At 36.6% G+C, this 20,368-nt stretch overlaps 1 protein-coding gene across 1 annotated transcript in view; it reads right to left on the bottom strand.

Moving 5' to 3' along the window:
* Positions 1-357: 357 nt before the first annotated feature.
* The window catches only part of LOC114353676 (uncharacterized), a 63,238-nt gene continuing 43,227 nt past the window's right edge, over positions 358-20,368 (bottom strand). Inside the window, exon 3 of the mRNA XM_028305745.1 lies at positions 358-560. Coding sequence (XP_028161546.1) covers positions 358-560 — 203 coding nt within the window. The remainder of the gene's footprint in view (positions 561-20,368) is intronic.

Raw genomic sequence — 20,368 nt, 5'->3', positions numbered from 1 at the left:
AGGAAAAAAATATTAGTTTGATTTATTATTAATCTACTGTAATAAAGGAGCCTATATGTGATGCTAAATCAATTAACACTGAAAAATGACTATGTTTTTTAAATTTGCCACAAAATAATTAAATAATGATTAAAATTGATTACATTTACTACTAGATCCTTTATTAACAGTTAAATTCAAATTGGTTCAGATATGAAATTATGAAGAATTTTAGATAGGGGTCTGTGAGACCCGACGTCCATGAGAGTGTGATTATTTTTTCACGACTATAGTTAAAGGTTAAACATAGCTTCTTCCAATACCATCACGTTTTCAATGCGCCTATTCCCTCGGGTTTGGTGCGTTGTACCTTATATTTTATAGGTCATAAAAACAAATGCTGCATACCTTATAGTCCCCCAAGTCAGAGACAGAACAGGTCAGCACTGCCTCCCTGCCCAGTGCGACCGTCACGTTTTCAATCGGGCCTATGAAGTCCGGCTCGGCGTCCCGTAGAGACGCTGTGGGCCCGATTCTGCTGAGTGGCGACGTTGTTTGGTGGCGCATACTGCTTTTTACCACTGTGAAAGAAAGAAAAAAGTTATTGTTCTGTAAGCAAACAGAGCTGTCATTAACATAAGGGACATTGCTACATTACAAAATTCTTCAGTTAAGACCCTTTTGATCGAGGAGAACAAGCCCAGTGGGAAAAGGGTCCATATTCTAAGAAAAACGACTTCGATAAATAACTAACCATAAAAAGGAACATGCACTGTCTTCTGCAGCAATAAACATAAAAATATCCTACAAAAGAACCTTAATATTATTTTTGACCACATCAAGGCTTCCTTTGTCCTCAAATAAATCACAATAAAAGTGCCAAGACATTTCAGATTCTGATATTTATTGCGCCACCGTTTATACAAAATAAAGGTCTTCATCGGGAAAACATATGAGGAAACTCACATTGATGAATGTGTGAAATAAGACGTCTCGACCATTAATTTTGGGGAGCAATTCACGCAATGTAGCAACAGTGGATCGATCCCTCATTTGGTACAACAAAAGGGACAAGATGTGGAGATGAAAGCGTATCAATTATGTCTAATAATATTCAGGATAATTTATCATGGATGAGAATAGACACCTTTTATTAATAGAAAGGAAATGTGCTGTAAATATGTAGCAGACAATGTTTTGTCTTTTTAATAATGCTCGTGGACAGGTGTCATTCAAGGATTACCTACAATTGCTCCCTGAAAATGTCATGTCGTTGTTCCTTCAGGTGTCAAAGGTTAACCTGATTATGATCTTCTCCATCGTAAGTGAGATATAGGTACGAGTAATTAACCGATTGAGTCCCAGACGGCATTAATTAATGTCATAACAATTGATTATCTATTGTGTCTAGATTCGCGGAGCTTGAAGGATTAATGAGGAAGGAGGAGATGACAGAAAGAATGAGGCTCGACCCTTTTCAGTGTTGTCTTTGGTTAGATTCGGGAGGTTACTTTTTGGATGACAAAGCAAATTCATAAATAAGGTTATCTCACACTCGTTCAAGGCATAAGAGGTGTGCATCTAATCACCTTAATATAGCAAAGGGTCACTGACTGACTCACTCATCACGAAATCTCAGAAACTTCAAGTGCCTAGTAGTAGTAGGAGTCCTAAATTCCTTTTATAACGTAGGTGCTCACTAAGACGGGATTTTGCAAAATTCAACCCCAAAGGGGCTAAAACGAGATCCACGCGTACGAAGTCGCGGGCGGCCGCTAGTGAAGTATAAAACTCATAGCCAAAAATTCGTCCCACGTGAGAGTTGCATGTTGAAACTCCACACAGTCGGTATAGCAGTTCAGTAGCTATCAAGCATCCATCTAACTCCAAACGAAAACGAAGATTTTACCGAACCAGGCGTAGAAAAATGAAGAACTAGGGCGTAATAATTCTCCGCGGAAATATTCCCGGTGTTCCTTCAAAGCTGAACTTAATAAGCCGTATAGTTTCCATAATAATGTTGTTATAATACAGTTGGCTCCCACTCAGAGTCAAATTATCCTAGGCCGCTTATCGCCGGGATTTCCTCTTCCCGGGCATTATTCTCTCATTTTACATTATCCTGTTCCCGTTAAAATTACAACCAGTTTGTCAAATGGGATTTGAATGTATTGGGATACGGTTAGCTAGAATATTTTGCAATTTATTATTAGTTAATAACAACGATGACATATAACAACAAAAGTTGTTGTGAAAAAAAAACTAGGTAGGTACTTTGCGTCATCGTCATCTAGTGTGCAGGAATATGATTAAAAATCAATACCTATATTAGAAAGAAAACCGCCAGAAACGCCGCAGTACCCACAAGGTGGACCGACGACATATCGTAAAAGTAGCAGAAAGGCGCTGGACGCAGGCTGCTACCAACCGGGCAACATGGAAAGCTGATGATGATTATTATTTGAAAGAAAAAAGCTTCATCCTAACATAGAACAAAATAAAGTCGCTCCCGCTGTCTGTGCGTTTAAACAGTTTAAATCTTTTAAACTACGAAGGTACTGAATAATTTGCAAACAGTTTTCAGCAATAGATGGAGTGGTAATAAGAGGAAGGTTTAAGTAGGTATCTATAATACATGCATGGGTCGCAAGTTACGTATAAAAACAATCGGTGTTAGCAGGTCGACTTAATCTGTATATCCATATTACAAAGAAAAGGCGTCATTCGTTTTCCTCGGATTTAAAATGCTTCTGGGAAACTTTTCAAGCTATTTTCAACATTAATGAAACTTTCTTGGAATTTCTATGCTTAGAAAATTTGTATTTATTTTGACAAAATACACCTGTTATCGAGTCTCAAAACACATTACAGATTCCTTATTTTTCCTTTTTTCCAATTATGTAAATTAATACTAAAATGTATAAAGTAACTGCTCAGGTAGTCTTGACCAATTTTTCATAAAACATTTAGAACATTAAGCAAACATCAAAGTTCTGATTCAAAGGCGATGAATTCCTTGAAATCTATTTGTATTCAAGAATTTCGGTAAAATTAGTTTCATAATTGAAACTTAGATTGCTATGGTAACAGGATACTTAAATGAAGGACTGATGAATGTTATTGATAACTGGATCTATTTTAGACAACCGCTGTAATGTTTTTCGTGCTTTGAGGATTCAGGATAGTACTTCAAGAACTTCTCCTATTTACCCTAGCGTTGTTTCTTTGTATATTAGGTAGCTTCACGTAATGTACGTATATTATCATCAAACAAGGAGGATTTTGTTAGCAAAAAGGACAAATATTTTCTTTCACCATAACAAAGAGACGAAAAAAGATACACTGAAATCAAAACTTGCACGAAACGAATACAATTCACAGACCGCGTTTACCCAAACACACCGCGGAAACACAAAAGAAATAAATAAAACCGCAAACTGATTTCGCATATTTATCCAAAGAGGCTTTATCTCTCTATTTGTTCCACATTTTATTCAATCCCATTTCCCGTTCGTATTAAGTCACGTTCCGTAGTTATATTTTTATGGTTCCTATCTGGCTAGGGTCAACGCGGGTGATATAGTAACCGGACATATAAACTAGGAATTTATGTGACAGAACCGACCTTCAGTCAAGAGAGAGAGAGAGCGGCCCTACGCCTATTCAAATTAGAGACACGATATATTATGTCCCTACAGGGCTACCAACTTTTTCAATTTCGGACGCGTCGAGTCATGTCAAAAATTAGGGGTGAAACAATGCGGTCGCAATATACGTGTGTGGTGCGACCCAAAATGCGTTGTTTGAAGTGATTCTTGGTTGACATTGATGAAAGTTTTATGTGAATTTTGGCAGAGAACTCGTTTGTTTCGAATATTATTTTCTTTATCGCTTGGTTGCAGGCGAGAAGAAGTTGCTTATACCACACAATGTGTAAGAAAGAAGGTGAAACTTAAACACTGAACTGAGAATTTGACGTCATGTTGGTTTTTCTTGGAAATGAGAATTGGGTGTTTATTTTTCAGCATTTATGTCGTTACATCAAAACCTTTAAAAAAGCAGTGGGATTTGTCGATTAATTTATTTAACTGTTTTTACGCACTAAAAGCACTGCTGTTCAAGTTAATAACAGCTCACAACATTAAACTGTTTGTTTAAAATTTAGCGTAACATACAAGTTTTCAGTGAACTGCCAACCCTGATTTGTGGATGGTTCCACCCCTATTTTGCTATTTCATAACTCCGAAATGTGATTTCAGACGCACGATTAAGCAGAAGATATGTAAATCCCTACAGAAAAAAGTAAAAAGAATTCAGTCATGATGTGGAAAGAGCGCGACCTGATTTTAGGGGTCCCTTAATAATAAAAGTGGAGGTCTAAAACTTACATAAAAATGTCACTGAAAAATTATTAACCCTGTGGTTTGGTAAGTATAAGTAACCTACATGGCTATAATATTAACAAAAAATAGTTATCTTTTCACAACATGAAGTTATGTTACAAATTTGTATTACTCGTACCTATAACAGCTTTCCATGAAAGCTTGAGTAACATAATAAAGGTGATACACATTCAATTTCCTCTTTGCAAGCAAGTCTCTATCTATTCTTTAGTTAGTCTTGAAGTAGTATGGACTGGCAGGCAATTAAGTGCAAGTAACGTACGAGTAAAATTAGCTGTCTATAACTTGTCTCATATGGGTAATATGGGTAATATCTGTAGCCTTATCTTTATTTACGAGAAAATAATTTTACATAGTGGTAGCCTCATGCATGACTTTACAGTTATGCTAAATAGTAAATTTTATCAATCAAAATAAAATAGTAAAGACGAAATAATATCTAAACACACTTTTGGGCTTAGACACAATGAAGGATCTCGAAATGAAAAAAAAAAACCTAACAGATTCGTAAACATACACCCACATTTTGGGTATGTAACACAATAAAGGCACTAACAAATATCATTCGATCAGTGAAATTTTTAAATCATTATAAGATAACAGAAAAATATGGGTATCTATATTCTTACGGAACCTTAGACTATACGTCATCTCTTACTTGTCCGTTTTCTATCGATATATTCACTAGCCCACTGCCACAACTTATAGCCGCCATAACATACTCGTATTAGAGCCGTAACCTCTTCCATACAATTTTGCCACTCAATTGATTTCTTTCAAAAGAATTTGGCCGTAACGAAAACACGTTTCCAGTGAAACCATTTTTTATAAGACTCATTGTAGGAATATTTATGAAGGAACTAAATTATTTATCTTGTAGGTATGTCTAATTAAAACTTTCATTACACATTGAAACACAAAACTAAACGCGCAAGCGACACAGTGAAAAGAATAATCACAACTTTAAAACAACCCTACCAGATTATTCCAAAACTTTTCATTTTCTTTTTCACACGTGCCTATAGACACTTTAATAACAGTGATTTATATTCTTTTATTTTACCAAAATTGGTACAAAATTCAAATTTCAAAATCCCGAATGCAGAGCCCTCACATCAATTATGCATATCACTTTGACGAAGGTACTAGACGTCACGATTTTAATTTGCAAAGTTATACGACGTACCTACTGCGGCGCGTCTCATTATGAGTAAGTATGACATTTTCTGTAATGTACCGTTGCTAACACGTTAGATTATGTACCTACCTACATTAATTTTAATTGCAAACTGCATTTACATAAGACGTCATACTGTTATATCTAATGTATGTAGTGGAGACTACTATCTAATATATTTTTTCTCAAATTTTTATCAATATCATTTAGTGGTGTTAAAACCATCTTTTAACGAATGTTTGACGAAATATTTTTTGCCTCTAACCCGACGGTCTGGACTCTTACATTTCAGTAAAATTGCCATTCCAGGTGCCAAATACCTGCCTCGTCATGCATAAAAAATACGTACTTATTTTGATCCCTGATTTTAATATAGTATTTGATCATACAGGCACAAAAGCTAGCACAATGTAAGAGTAAATTACAAATGTTACAAAAGCCCTTATAAGATACAATATTAATTTTTCTTAATAATAATCTGTTATTGTTTACGTTCTCAGAAAAATATATTTACGTCTCAATAATATGTTCGCAAACTCAATATGAAATGCGAACAATTATTAGCGAAATAATACCCTCGACCCCTACAATCAAAGTTCATCAAACAGTTTCTTGATTTTCCCCCAATAAACAATTTTCCCCAGATTTTTCCCTCACGCCACCTCCGTCATGCCACTATTCCCGCAATCACTTACTGAGTTACAGGAGTTTTCCCTGATTTTCTTGAGATCGGGCACTAAATAATAATAAGAATCTGTATACCTAAAAATATATTCCTAATAAGCCCCACTCTACACGCTATGTTTCGTTATAGCTAATTGATATTATTTTGGTTGGTGATCAAATTGCTCGCAATATTGAAGTCGGCTATTTTGCTTTTATTTATTTATTTATTTATTTATTTGAACACCAACAAGGTTACAATTTCAGGCATAGCCCATAAAAGTGTTAGTAACAAAGGTCTTATAAACTATGGTTAGTAAATCACGCAGTAACCTAAACACAATTAACGAACGACAATTTGGTGTCTTTAGTAACATGGACGCGTGTCCAGTGCTGCATGATGGCACTGTCCACGTCCAACCTCGCCGCGACACTCTGCAGGAGGCTCTTGGAGCTGCCACGCACACGGTGGATCAGGGACGCCGTGCGCTTTCTTAAAATGGCAGCAAAGCTATCTACTTGAGCTTCTGCCAGCATCCCTGATGCACTGCAGTATCGTCGCAGCCCCATCAGCATCCTGAATGCGTCATTATACTGAGTGCGCAGGGCCCTGTATGCTCCTTGGGTGTAGTTTGTCCACAGGCTGCACGTGTACAGAGAGTTACAGTAGGCTTTAAATAAGTAAATAAGCCTTACCTATTCACTATTAAAATGTTATTAGTAGATCATACCAAAAACAAAAAAGGATGATGAAAATACTAATCATCATCATCATTTCAGCACACTGCTAAACATAGGCCTCCTCGTATGGTTTCCAGAGTGGCTTGAAGATAATACCAGTTACATAACATGACATAATACCGAGTAAAGGATTGACAAAAATTAAAAGATTGAAGTTAGTAATTAACCTATTCTTGGCTCATAATAACTCGATTCTTATTCCCAGAACTAGCGGCCGCCCGCGACTTCGTACGCGTGGATCCCGTTTTACCCCCTTAGGGGTGGAGTTTCGTATTATCCTTCTTAGCGGATGCCTACTTCATGACATTTACCTGCATGCCTTTCAGCCTGATCTGTGCTTCTACCATGAGTTTACCTACCGAGCATCTCGCTATCGAGGGCGTAAAAAAATGTATGGCAAATTGTACAGCGCCTCTAGCGGTTAGTAGCTGAACCACAGCAAAACTAAAAACACTACCATGAGTTCATCTCAAATCGTTAGGTAAAAAACCTATCTAAATGAATACGATAGCGACTAAAGTTTTTATTAAGTTTCATACAAATAACTTACCATGAGTTGCAATTTTCAAAGATGTCATCGAAAAATACCTTAGCTGTCACAGTAACGTAACTCACTGGCTTATTGACGTGTGAAAAGCAAAATAAAATTGTGGTTTTAGGTCATTTTAGGTGTTTTCTTTATTAAATTATGTCGGAAAGAAGTTTATTACGATGGAACATGTTATCAGCATGTGGGCAGACCTCCCACTAGGTGGACCGACGATCTGGTGAAGGTCGCGGGAAGAACCTGGATGCGGGCACATTGTGGAGATCCTTGGGGGAGGGAGAGGATGCTGCGTTTCCCAGAGATATGCGAGGGAATTGTGTCGTGCGAAGATGTCTAGCTGTGCTGTGAAAATGTGTGCGGGTTTCCACCAAAGCTGTGCGAGGAAAATGTATCGTACGAGGATGTGTAGCAGAGATTTGAAAATGCTCATTAGTGTTGTACAGCCTGAGCCTTTTCTACCAGAGATGTGCTGACCGAGGCGAGGTAAATGAAGCGATTCTATTGGTTCTTTACAAACACATCCTTCGCTACGCATCCTCGCACATCTCTGGTGGAAACGCAGCCTTACGAGATCATGATAGAAAGCTAATCCGACAATGAATATGTATTTTCATAAGTTGAAATTTACTTTTGTTTTTAATCAGTCTGTGTATTATGTACCTATTAGGTTTTGTGAAATAAATAGTCAATAAAAATTAATCATTTTATTTTCAACTAGCTTTTGCCCGCGGCTTCGTCCGCGTGAAATTTAGTTTGTCACAGATCGTCATAATTATAGCCTATATGTTAATCTGGGTTATAAACAATAATACTGTAAAGTTTCATCAAAATCCGTTTAGTAGTTTTTGCGTGAAAGAGTAACAAACATCCAGACATCCAAACTTTCGCATTTTTAATATTAAGTAGGACATTAGTAGGATATGTATTTAGGTTAATTATTATTACTGACGAGATTGCTACCATGTATGTTTAGTGACCATGAAAGATTAAAACAATATAATGTATTTAATTAATTATAATATCTTAAGTTTTACAATAATAAGGTAGGTATATCCATCCAGTTACCCTAGGTCTTTATTATGGATTTAATTTACAAGTAGTTATTTACAAGCACTCTGCTCTAAATCCTTTGGCTTCAGGGAAGAACCTGGACCGCCACCAGTCCAGTGTTCCCTTGGCAGCTCTGTGTATGCGAGTTGCCTTCTTCTTGCTGTTTAAAGTCACTCCACACCTTAACAAATAAACATTACAAATAATAATGACGAAATAAGATAAAAGTAATCAAAATGAATATAGTATAGTAGGTATTTATACACACTTCTCAATTTCTCAGTAGTTTTGGTGTCGCCGGTGGCATCAGCATTTCACGTTCGCGTGTCCGTTAGTTCCACCCACCGTTGACTATTGTTGGCTCTTTCTTGGGGCCCTTCAGTGGGCATACTCAGATCGCCATATCTATAGAAAAACAACTTTATTGTATCTAGAAAATATAAATCTAGCACTCATATTACTGAATTTTAGCTAGGCACGTGGAAGTTATGCTGGAAAGGTTGTATTTCTTCAAAAAAGCCAGCTCAAAATTATTCGTTTAATTTTGAAATTCCTCCACTACATAGTATGTTTATTTTTACTTAACTTACCTTTCCATAAATTCTACAATCGGTTTAAACGGATAGCCTCAGGTTCTCACTTTCTTCCTGGTTAAAATCCAATTTTTTGTGGAAAATTATTCATCAATAATTCTTCAACAAAACATGTTTATTTGTGTTGTCATGACAACAGCTGCGTCAAAGTCGCAATGACAAGAAATAAACAATACAAATTTAAAATCATCATGTTATTTCAGCTTTAAGCACTGTTCTAGGACACTTAAATTTTGCAGTGTTATTTTTGACATTTTCGTTATTTCCTACTCTGTCTTTTCTATATAGTTAGAAAGGAGCGGCATTCGTTCTTTCATTCATCCATTCATAGAGTGTGAAGTTGGATACGTTTACATGTTCACCAACATGACATCACAAAACCATCGAATTATCGCTGGCGAGTAAAGTATACGGTAATTGAACTCATGGTATGATTTTAATGCAAACTTCATCGATCCACGTTTAAACTCTATCGACTGTAGTATACGAATACAAGTTTTCGATGGCAACTCATGGTAGAGGCACTGTCCAGTGGTTTGGGCTGTGCGTTGATAGATCACTAAGTCAGTCAGTCAGCCAGTCAGTCAGTCAGTCAGCCAGTCAGTCAGTCAGTCAGACAGTCAGTCAGTCACCTTTGAGTTAATATAATATTTAGATTTAGATTAGATTAAAAGCTTGGAGACTTCGTACGAAAAAGAGACTACAAATTAAAAAAATATGTACCAAAATAAGCACATTAATTCAAACCTGTCCATCATAACACCCAAAACAGATTATACGATGTTTATGTTAACAACACTCGAACAATCGGTTAGAACAAACTTTCCCCCTTTACACAGATAGAGGGGGAATTAGTTCCGTTACCCTGGCGTCGGAAGTAATTCTAATCCTGCGAAACAATAGCGCTGCTTTTGTAACAGTTTTAGCATAAATGTCTGAATTCTGTTATTTTGATCGAAACATTTCTCGTATTGTTTTAGAACGAATTTAGGCACAATGGAAAATACGTTTACAGACATCGGATAGGCTTGTTATAGGTCGAATACTTAACTGAGTCAAGCTTAAGGTATGGGAGCGGCAAAGAAGCGGTTAGATTGACATATTTTGACGTGACAGAGCATATAGTTCCAATATACTGAACTGTTCTATCCATGACATTGACAGCAGGTTCCGGTTTTTGCCATGTTGGAAACCATATAGTTGAACGATGGTAGCGCCCCCCTGTCATTGAGCTTGGTGGGACAGTTCAGCGTGGGTCCTCTATACAAGTCTGAAGCACATTTGAAGTCTCGCTGACGTTTGGCGTTACAAAAACACCCTTCCCTGCCGCTCTCATACTTTCTTACTTTCGCTAATTCAGGTAAGTATTGACTTAGTTAAGCGTTAGATTTATAGTTGTGGGTAGGAATACATTTACTCTTTTGTATTTTTAACGGTAGTTAATTAAAAAGGTCAAACTTTTTGATTAACTACCGTTAAAAATACATAAAATATACAAATTCTTTTTCGTTTCTACATTAATTACATTTTGCCGTTTGCATATTTTGTTATCTCACGCTTCCAATTATTTTAAATTCAGTGCCGGTGTCATGATGAATTTATTAAAGAATTTGGGTGCGAAATGTCAGATTCACCCCTTTCTTTTTATAAATTGTTGACCCTTTTTTATCGGTGTCGCCCAACGACTTCTTCGGGGTGAAAAAACCAGACCGTACTACAGACCTAATAAACAAATGATTGTTCAATTTTCACAATTAAAAAAAAATCGAGTTAGGGTACTTCATCATTATACTTTTTTATGTAGAACAAGACAGGTTGAAGTAATTGCTTCATCATCATCGTCATCATTCCAGCCATAGGACGTCCACTGCTGAACATAGGCCTCAGAAAAAAATGTTAAATCTAACACTAATACGTCATTGCTGACAAAATTACATTCCATTTTTGAAAATTATTAAAACGAAATTTTGTTACGCGTTTTTTTTTCATTGTTTTTCTTCTTTTTCTATCTGCAACCAGCCAGCTTTTGTCAGATTGGATTGGTTGTTAAATAATAAAAAAACAGTTGTTTTTCTATGTAAGCTTTTATAATATAGAGATCTACATAACTTGCCTTAAATTTAATACCATAGTATTTATCGGCTTTTCGATTGCGAGAATTTCTGATGTAAAGTTTGGTGACTCTGGATAGTTAAGTTGCAAATCGCTGTTCAAACAATGATAAGAACTTAACCAAGTTGGCAAGTTTTGCTTAGAGTTAATTTTGTGATCGCTAGATAGGTATTACGATAATGTCGAATTATTATTGAACAGGATTCTCGCAGACAAAGTAAGTACCTACTTAATAGACATTGGTATGCGTTTAATCTTTTGCACTACAATATTAATCACATAACTATATATTGAATAAAAAAGCAGATACCTATAGTTATGTAGCTTCAAGAATGTGGCTACGAGTAGGTACACTAATATAGGTACGAGTAATAGTTTCACAAGCTCCTAAAATGTTGTCTTCTCCATGAGTGGCATATTAATAAGTATTTTCTGGCATGTGCAAAATAAGTGCTATTTTTCCAGGTTTGACATGTCCTACAATTTATGAAATACACATACTTACCGTTTAGTCTTATTGTTATATCTGCGTACTTACCATGAGTTTACAATTTACGTGTGTGCTCGTTTGCGAATGCGTAAAAAAATTACAATTATGTATGACAGATTGTACAACACCCCTCGCGGCTACTTTCAAGAACTAAAATCTTCATAGATTTTTTGACGCAAACTCACTAGTGAGCGCGTTTGATATGAACTCACACTCAACCCATTTGCAATAATTTGGAATGGGGCATGCAGCCAACACTATACCTTTGGTTACAAATGCCCGTATTCATAAACAATGCATGCTTAAGTGAAGCAGCAAATCGAATTCACAGCGTTGAATAGAGCTCTGTGATTGGTTCGTGTGTCACCCTATGCGTCTACGCGCACTGTAAGACCTCATAGAAATGTTTGTGAATACGGGCGAAAGTCACGATAAGGTTATTGCGAGCTTAGATTAATAAAACCTAGATGGATAGTCTTCATACAAACGCTTCGTCAAGAGTGAGGCAAAAATCTTATGTCATTAGTGTCAATTTTGTTGGGGAGTGTAGACAGTGAAGGCGATTTTCCCGAAAGTAGGGAAATTTTTATACGTTTTTAACTATTTTATAATTATCAAAAACAAAACGCATCATGTACTTACTTATTTATTGAATTCAAAGTACCTACCTAATTACAATAAGATAAATCGACTTAAAAGTCTCGATTTCATAAAAAAGGAAGTGTATTTGTACGGCGAACAATTGGGAAATAAATTTTCTTGTTACTGGTATCATTCCCGTATTTAATTTTTGAAAGCCAAATTCAAGCAAAATACGCGTCGAATCGTAGTACTTACTTATGAAATGTAACACTGGTCACTTTCTTTCGTTTTTCTGATGTATTTAGACACCCTTTCACAGCACAAACCGTCTTAATTAATTAAAAGTCGTCGGACGTGTTTACCAATTTTTCACTTTGACAGTTCATGTGACGTTTACGAGTGAGCCATTCAGGCTTACTAAAATCTGCCTCACCTTTCGTGCACTGACTATCTATCTAGGTTTTATTAATCTAAGATTGCGAGTCTCAAAAACTTTTAGTGATCTTGCCTCCATAGAAACTGTGGTATGGGAATGGCGTTTCTAGGACGCTACTAATCCCACCTCTGATTGCTGAGCGTTCTACGATTTTTACGATCCTATTACATTTGTACGGGTACGGCCGCCAAATTGTATGGGCCGACGGGGTTTATATCTTCACTCGATTTCAAGGATTGATAGACACGGTCACGCAGTTAATTGGAATTCTGCATTTTATTGTCATTGACAAAGTAAAACTTTAACTTTCTACGCTGAATTATTCTAGACATTTTGTGAAGTATTTGGATAATGCTTCACAGTCTTAAGCAGTCAATGCAAGAACCTTTACGCCCGTATTAACAAAAAATACTATGAGGTCTCAGGTCTCTATAAGCGCACGTGGACGCGCACGCACAGGGTGACACATGAACCAATCACAGAGCTCTATTCAACGCTGTGCGTTCGATTTCTGCTTCACTCAAGCAAGCATCGTTTGTGAATACAGGCGTTAAAGTATTTTTCTTCTCATTACCTACTTTACTCTAGTTAAGTGATGTATACTGGATATAATGTACCTAAATATGGGAAATAGCAAGTTAATGTACACAAATGTGTAACTGCCACGTGTAACCTTATTTACAGGTATTCTAGGCCCCATCCAAAACCATTAGGCGCCCGAAAATCGATCCGTTGAATTTTTCATTTAACGATAGTTATTTACAGAAGGTCGATTGTTAGGTCCGTTCATTATAGCGGCGAAAGCCCGGGGCGTGATGGACGACCTGCTCATAGAGAATAATGGGCCGTTCAGACAACTTTCCAAATTATTTACCACGTACGATTATTTTGCGGGCGAGTGTGCTCGAATTAGTGTAGATGTCGGAACATAATTAAGAATTTGGAACAATTTATTAGGTTCAAGTGTTTATTTTCGATTATAGCGACTCAAAAAGCCATTTTTGTCTTTGCTCTAAGCCAGGGGTCTCCAAACTTTAAAGCCTTGGGGCCATAATATTTTTTTCAGTATGTCGCAAGTGCCATAACAATTTTAATTTGTCTGCCCACCTATGCAAACATAGGCTTGGTCTTAAGCTGTCGCGGGCTGGATTGATGGCAGTGGCGGGCCGGATATGGCCCGCGGGCCGTAGTTTGGAGGCCCCTGCTCTAGGCTCTAAAGCTTACTTCCTATTTTCATTGTGAAAAGGTGACTCCCCTTCAGACAAATTTCCAAATTATTTACCACGTAAGATTATTTTGCGTCCGAGTTGGGCACGATGTGTACGAATTAGTATAGATGTCATCCTATAATTGAGAATTGAGTCTATTTATCGCGCTGATTACAGAAAATTTTAGTCATTTAATTTTATACGTTTATTTACGCTCGTAAAGTCCATTTTTGTCATGTCTAAATCCATTTTAGTCTCAACCTTACATTTTATCGTACAAATGTTGACTCATGGTTCTTCCCTCATAAGTGGGTAATTTTCTGGGTCGTTTGACATTTTATTGGACTCGATGGTCATGTTTGCTACTGAAAAGTAACTTTGTAACTGAATTATTTTTAGGTCAACTCCTTTCGTATTTTCCGTTTTGTTCAATATTCGATATTACTTTCGTCCTGTCGATATTCTAATAATGTTGTACTGTCTAATAATGATACCTATTTAATAATAAAGATGTCTTTCTACACTAATATTTTGAAGAAGAAAGATTTGATTTTGATGGTATTGAATAGGCTCAAACTACTGATTTGAAAAATTCCTTCACCATTAGAATCCTATTATCCCTGATGAACATAACGGTACAAAGTTCGCCGGGTCAGCAATCTAATATGAAACAAATTAGAAGTATTGAATAACCTTAACTAAGCACAAGCGTATGTGTTTAATCGACCGACCAACGTGGATTCAGACTAATGACTCGTGTGAACCATCCGCTGGAATTGCCTAATTCAGATTTCACGTAAACTACCGTGTAAATAACGGGCACATTTAGCGCCGCTCATTATCGCGTTCATATACTGTCGCTGGCAAACGACATTATGGTCTAGTTGTTGGGTTTAGTTCCTAGCTGGGACAAATAATGTGAGAAATCACGTGTTTTTTTTTGGTCTCAGATAAGATATTGTTTATTTACGGTTCCAAAAGCAAGCTGTCTTTAATAAATATTTTACTGTGGATTCTTAAACTCTAAAAATATACTAATCGAATTGACAACCTCCTTCTTTTTTGGAGTCGATTAAAAAGTTAAACGCGCTGTGAATACAAGTCTTGTTTAAAATGTCATTTCCATACTAAATGTCAATTTAAACTAGTGCTCAACTAGCGTTAACTTTAAGGTAAAGATGTCACAGTAAATTGTTCTTTTACCAATTAAAAATAATTCATCATTTCGATGACTGACCAAATAACCCAGCTGGTCTAGTGTTGATTTAGGTAGAGCCTATTTACTTTACACGCGCTATTCTAATTAGGTTGATGACGTGATTAGCGTTGAGCATCATCACGCGCTGTGCGATCGTTGTATAAAGGTCATAGCACACTTATAAACCCGGAAAGGGATCAACATGAGGTGAGGCATTTAGAATAGTATAGAATAGAAAACTTTTTATTTGAAAGAAAGGTATACAAGCAGGCAAGACATAGATAAAAACAAAGAGAAATATACAAGTGGACAGTTAACTGCTTGTGCCCCTCTGACAAAAAGGCACCCACTCAGCGTACATCAAGACCGCCAGGGCTTGTCTTGAAACTGATTTTCAGCATTTACGTTATGGTGCAGATAAGAGTGCGTTGCAGTACGGAGTTTCACAAATAATACTGTCCGCCTCTAGTTGATACGGTTACGATCCGTTTCCGGGTTGATAAGTGTGCTCCGTCCTTTATGTACCCACAGCCTACTGGTCTACTATAGGGTCCTATTTATTTAGTTACAATTTGGCCTAAATGCCAGGTCGTGGGTTTGAATCCAGCTGGAGGCAAATATTCTCATATCTGATAAGCACGATCATAGTGTTCGTTCATTCGTTTCAGCCAAATGACGACGACTGCTGGACAAAGGGCTCCCCAAGCATTTTCACAACGATCGACAACGATTTCGGAAACGATCATAGTGTATTCTGTTAATTATTGTTTATGTATCAATTAACATCTGTTTCAGTGGTTAAAAGTCATAGATATCTACGAGTGGAATAAAAAAAAGTATCATCATCATTTTATTATTCTTTATTGCATAAGCACGACTCTCTCTAATTTACCAAGGGAAATGGGAATTTCCTCATTTCATAAATGCAAACTAAAGTTTGAAAATTATTATAATAATTTTCAGGGAATGCCACTCTATAATTTTGATTAACGAACTATGCAAGGGATAGGTGATTCTCAGGAATCAAATTACCCTTGGGGTAAAATTTTACTAATAACATTGTGAGAGGTAGGTAATGCTTGAAACTCTATTATTAAAATTACCCATTTAAAAACTTCCCCATTTTTACATGATACATTTATAAAACAGAATAAAATGGACGCGTCAGTGAGGTACTTAATCAAATACATGCATCTATCTGAAATGATTATGACGACTTCATATTTAGCTTTTCAATCATTGTTAAGAGCGCTACATGGCACGTGTAGGTTGGTGGCATGACTGTCGAAAAAAAATTAAAAGCAGAGACACAATATCTGCCCCAATATTAACGAAATCGGCAGGGGACTGACGCAATAGCCCCAATCAAACTACGAAGGGTAGACTCTACGCTCGCATTGATACAGCGAATCTGCAGGCCGACAATCCGTTTAAGGTGTAATAAATCACCCTGGCACTCCCCTGTATCGAAGCTATTATCAAGAGAGTTCGTGCGTATTGTCTGCGAGCTTAGCCTCCCTACGTGAGCGCAGATGGGCCTGCAATTTGATTATGTCATTACCCTGCCATGGGCCGGGAAACGCGACGTCTCTATACGATAATGTGTCGCAATCAAAACATTATTTATTTCCATTGAACGCGACGTGTGAATGATGCTGATGATTGATAAGCGAAATATTTGAGTTTGCACGACTTTTCGTTTCGTTTGACGAACTTTTGACGTTTTTTAAGTACCGGACTACGATGCCAAGTCGCAGGTTTGATCTCCGATTTGTCTATATGATGAATACTTGTGTGTATTCGTTTTGATTGGGCGTATTTATTTTAAAGTGTTACAAACACTAACAAATAATTACATTATCCGTTTGTTTAGTACTATAGGCGACCATGGTCCCGTTTTGTTAGTCAGACCTTAAAACAAAGCTTAGTAAGACATCTAAAGCCGATATACTTTATGCACGTAGCGACCTAGCTTAGTACTTGATGAATTTTAGGCGATGAAAGCTTTATGTGTAGAGCACTTTTAAACTACTTTGTACATTTCAGTCACTGAGAGACTTAGTAACTTATATACGCAGTTAATACTTTTTAACTTGTAACTAACTACATACTTTGATTTTATTTAACGAGGGTTTTGTGTACAGCTGTGTTTAATCTATATTTTATGTTTCCCAATCCAAATTGGTTTACGCTTATTCTTTTAAGGAAACTTTATCAAGGATTGTGTAAAAAATATTGTGAACAGTAAAACAACAATTTCCGAAGAAATTACCCAAAGTAAACCTAATTTAAATACAAACAGGGTAACGAACGGGACAAGATAAAAGGGGCCGATTGGCAACTTTTTGTTAGGTCTGTGTACATTTTTAACGAAATCAATCTCGGGAATACAAACACTTTTGTAGGGTTTAAGGATCCAGAAGTAATTTTCTAGCTGGAACCCAATACTTGGAAGGGGAAGGGTCCGAAATGGCCACTTTGATCGACAATGGCGATTATAGCAAGCAGTTGATGGTTTGCCAGCCCATGTGTGCACTTGAAGTTTTATTCAAATAGGGTGTAGTAATGGTAAAAAAAGGCTTATACTCGTAGTGTTCAAAAGACAAAAGTGGTATTTTCGATAGTATTTTAAGTTAAATTACTAAAATAGCGAAAATTCAAGTGGCAAGAAGGTAGGCAAGGCAGGGTTTTGCTCATCACACTATGGCTGCTTATTACTTTAAGCTTAGTTTTGAGCAAGTACCGTTAGAGATCTTAAGCTGAAGTGACAAAATATTACGTAGATTTGGCTTCACTGATCTTGCAAGTCGTGTAACATTAGAAGTAACACTAAGGCTGGGTTGCACCATTTTACTTTAACTTTGACAAACGTCAAAAATCTGTCAAACTCCATACAAAAAGCACCGGTTATCGTCATAGTTACCGTCAAAGTTAGGTGGTGCAACTCAGCCTAAGACAGCAACCTCAAAGCAGCAACACGGGGAGATATTTTAGAAACGAACACAACGTCCCACGTTGAACATGAGTTTATCTATAAATATCTCAGACACATGAAACTAACAAATGGGCAAACTCTCTTGTAATACCTACGTAGGGGGATGATGTCTCACTTCTTACTGTGCATTAGGTACGTTTTAAAATATCATTATGGTGTTCATGTTTGCAAGTAAATGTTTGATGTACCAAAATTTACACAGCTGATACTTAATATTGCTTAATGAAGAGATGGGGTATTTTTTATCGATACCCGAATCTCATTTCCAAACCGACTGTACCAGACATGTGACAAAAAGAACTATGCAACTCGCGTGAAAAAAATCCCATCAAAATATCGACAACCGACTCTCAAGGGTGGCAGTGGCACGTGGTATGAAGGGGACGTGAAATGTGCAAACAATTAGGGTGTTTTTTGTCCTCACTACCCTTGGAGGACATCCATCCCTGCACTAGACATCTGTTACGTTCACACCACTAATAAATTATGCTTAAATCACTTTTGTAGTAATGTCATCGCGCCATAAAAGCGGGCTGAACCGCAATTAATATTAATGCGATTGCAGTTATGTACTAGTTGGTAATTGGAAGTGGCAATTAGTGCTACAGGATTGTAGATGAGGATAGTACCTACGCGATTATTATTTGATAAACTATGCGATGGTTCATTATGACTACTATTTATATTATTATCTTAGATTGTTATATAACGGTACGAACAACGAAATAATACTATGATTTAAATTAACCCTATACTTGGCAAAGACGATTTTGGTTAATATTTGTGATTTACACTATAAATATTGGATTTAGGACGAGTAAAAATCATGTAAAAAATACGAAAAAAAATCTTAGGTATGTAGTTTTGGAAATATAGTATGTATCTTTAAGTGCACATTGCCAGCTTAGTAGTAAACTAAAAAATGGTTTAATTGTTAGTAAAAATTAGTTTTTTAAATGAAAATTACTACAAAACCTTAAGCTATTCCTTATTTGAGAAATAAAAAACAAGTATATTTTACAAAAAACTGAAAACAAAGTAAAAAACCCACTTCAAAGTCTGTAACGCCTTGCAAGTATAGCTGCATTTGGATGTATGAGAACCACTCCATCAGCGACGTTGGAGTACCTCCTGAACCTCACACCCTTCTTACTATCCAGGAGAAGCAAATGCAGATAGGACACATAGGAATCCTGCAAGAGCATTAAAAAAATACGAGGGGTATTGATGCCAACTGGTACCGAACTGTGTTCACGTCTTCGATTGAAGATAATTTGATACCCAACTTACAGTGGAAACGCAAGATAGCGGAAATGGATCTCTGGAACTCTCTGGGAAACTATGCAGCAGTCGAACTGGCTGAAATTCTTCAATCACCAGCGTTATAACCAGAAGCATGCAGCAGCCTGCATAGGCTGCTCGCTTTTTGGGGGTGATCTGGGTTGTTTGGAGTAGGAAGATAACCACCCAAGAGAATCAGGAGGCTAAGTGCGGCTTCTAATTCATCAGCAGAAGTGTCACCGCCACTAACTTTCGACCTGGTTCCAGATTTTGGAACCAGAACCAGCATTTTGCGCGCCTGATTTTGTTGCTGCAGCACAAAGTTGTCCAAAAAACAACATTCTTTATTACATGAATTAAAACTCACATCGGCTATATGCCGCCGACATATAGCCGATGTCATGATTTACAGCTTTAAATATTACTAACTAATAACATGATCCCTTTTTTATGCGATAAAATCTATGAAAAAAATCATAAAATAAAGTCAACGAGAACCTGGCAATGTGTCTTTAAAGATACATTCAAAATTGAAAGTAAATTATTACGTATCTGACAGTGTGCATTTAGAGATACATTCGGACAATCCGCATCGTACAAGAATAATTATACAAGTTTTGGGATGAAAAAACAGCACTATCATCAAGAAACCTTTATTTACTATCCATATTACTACAAATAATCACCAATATTCTTTAAAAAAACACCGAAAATAATTAAAATTATTAGCCGGTGCGTAGACGCCTGTCAATGGTCTGACATTTTGTATATTACTGATAAATCTGTGCAGCCTGTAGCGATTCTATACTGTGTAACACAATCTGTAGTATTTGGGCTAATGTTATATTAAAAAAACAATTAAAAATAGTTTTTGGTTTCTCCCCCATATTTTTGTTTTGGTCAACGTATCTTT

This window comes from Ostrinia furnacalis, unplaced genomic scaffold (genome assembly GCF_004193835.3).
Source record: "Ostrinia furnacalis isolate ACB-3 unplaced genomic scaffold, ASM419383v2 OfSCF1780, whole genome shotgun sequence".
Lineage (NCBI taxonomy): Eukaryota > Metazoa > Arthropoda > Insecta > Lepidoptera > Crambidae > Ostrinia > Ostrinia furnacalis.
The sequence above is the reverse complement of the archived record's forward strand: the minus strand, read 5'-3'. Positions and strand labels throughout refer to the sequence as shown.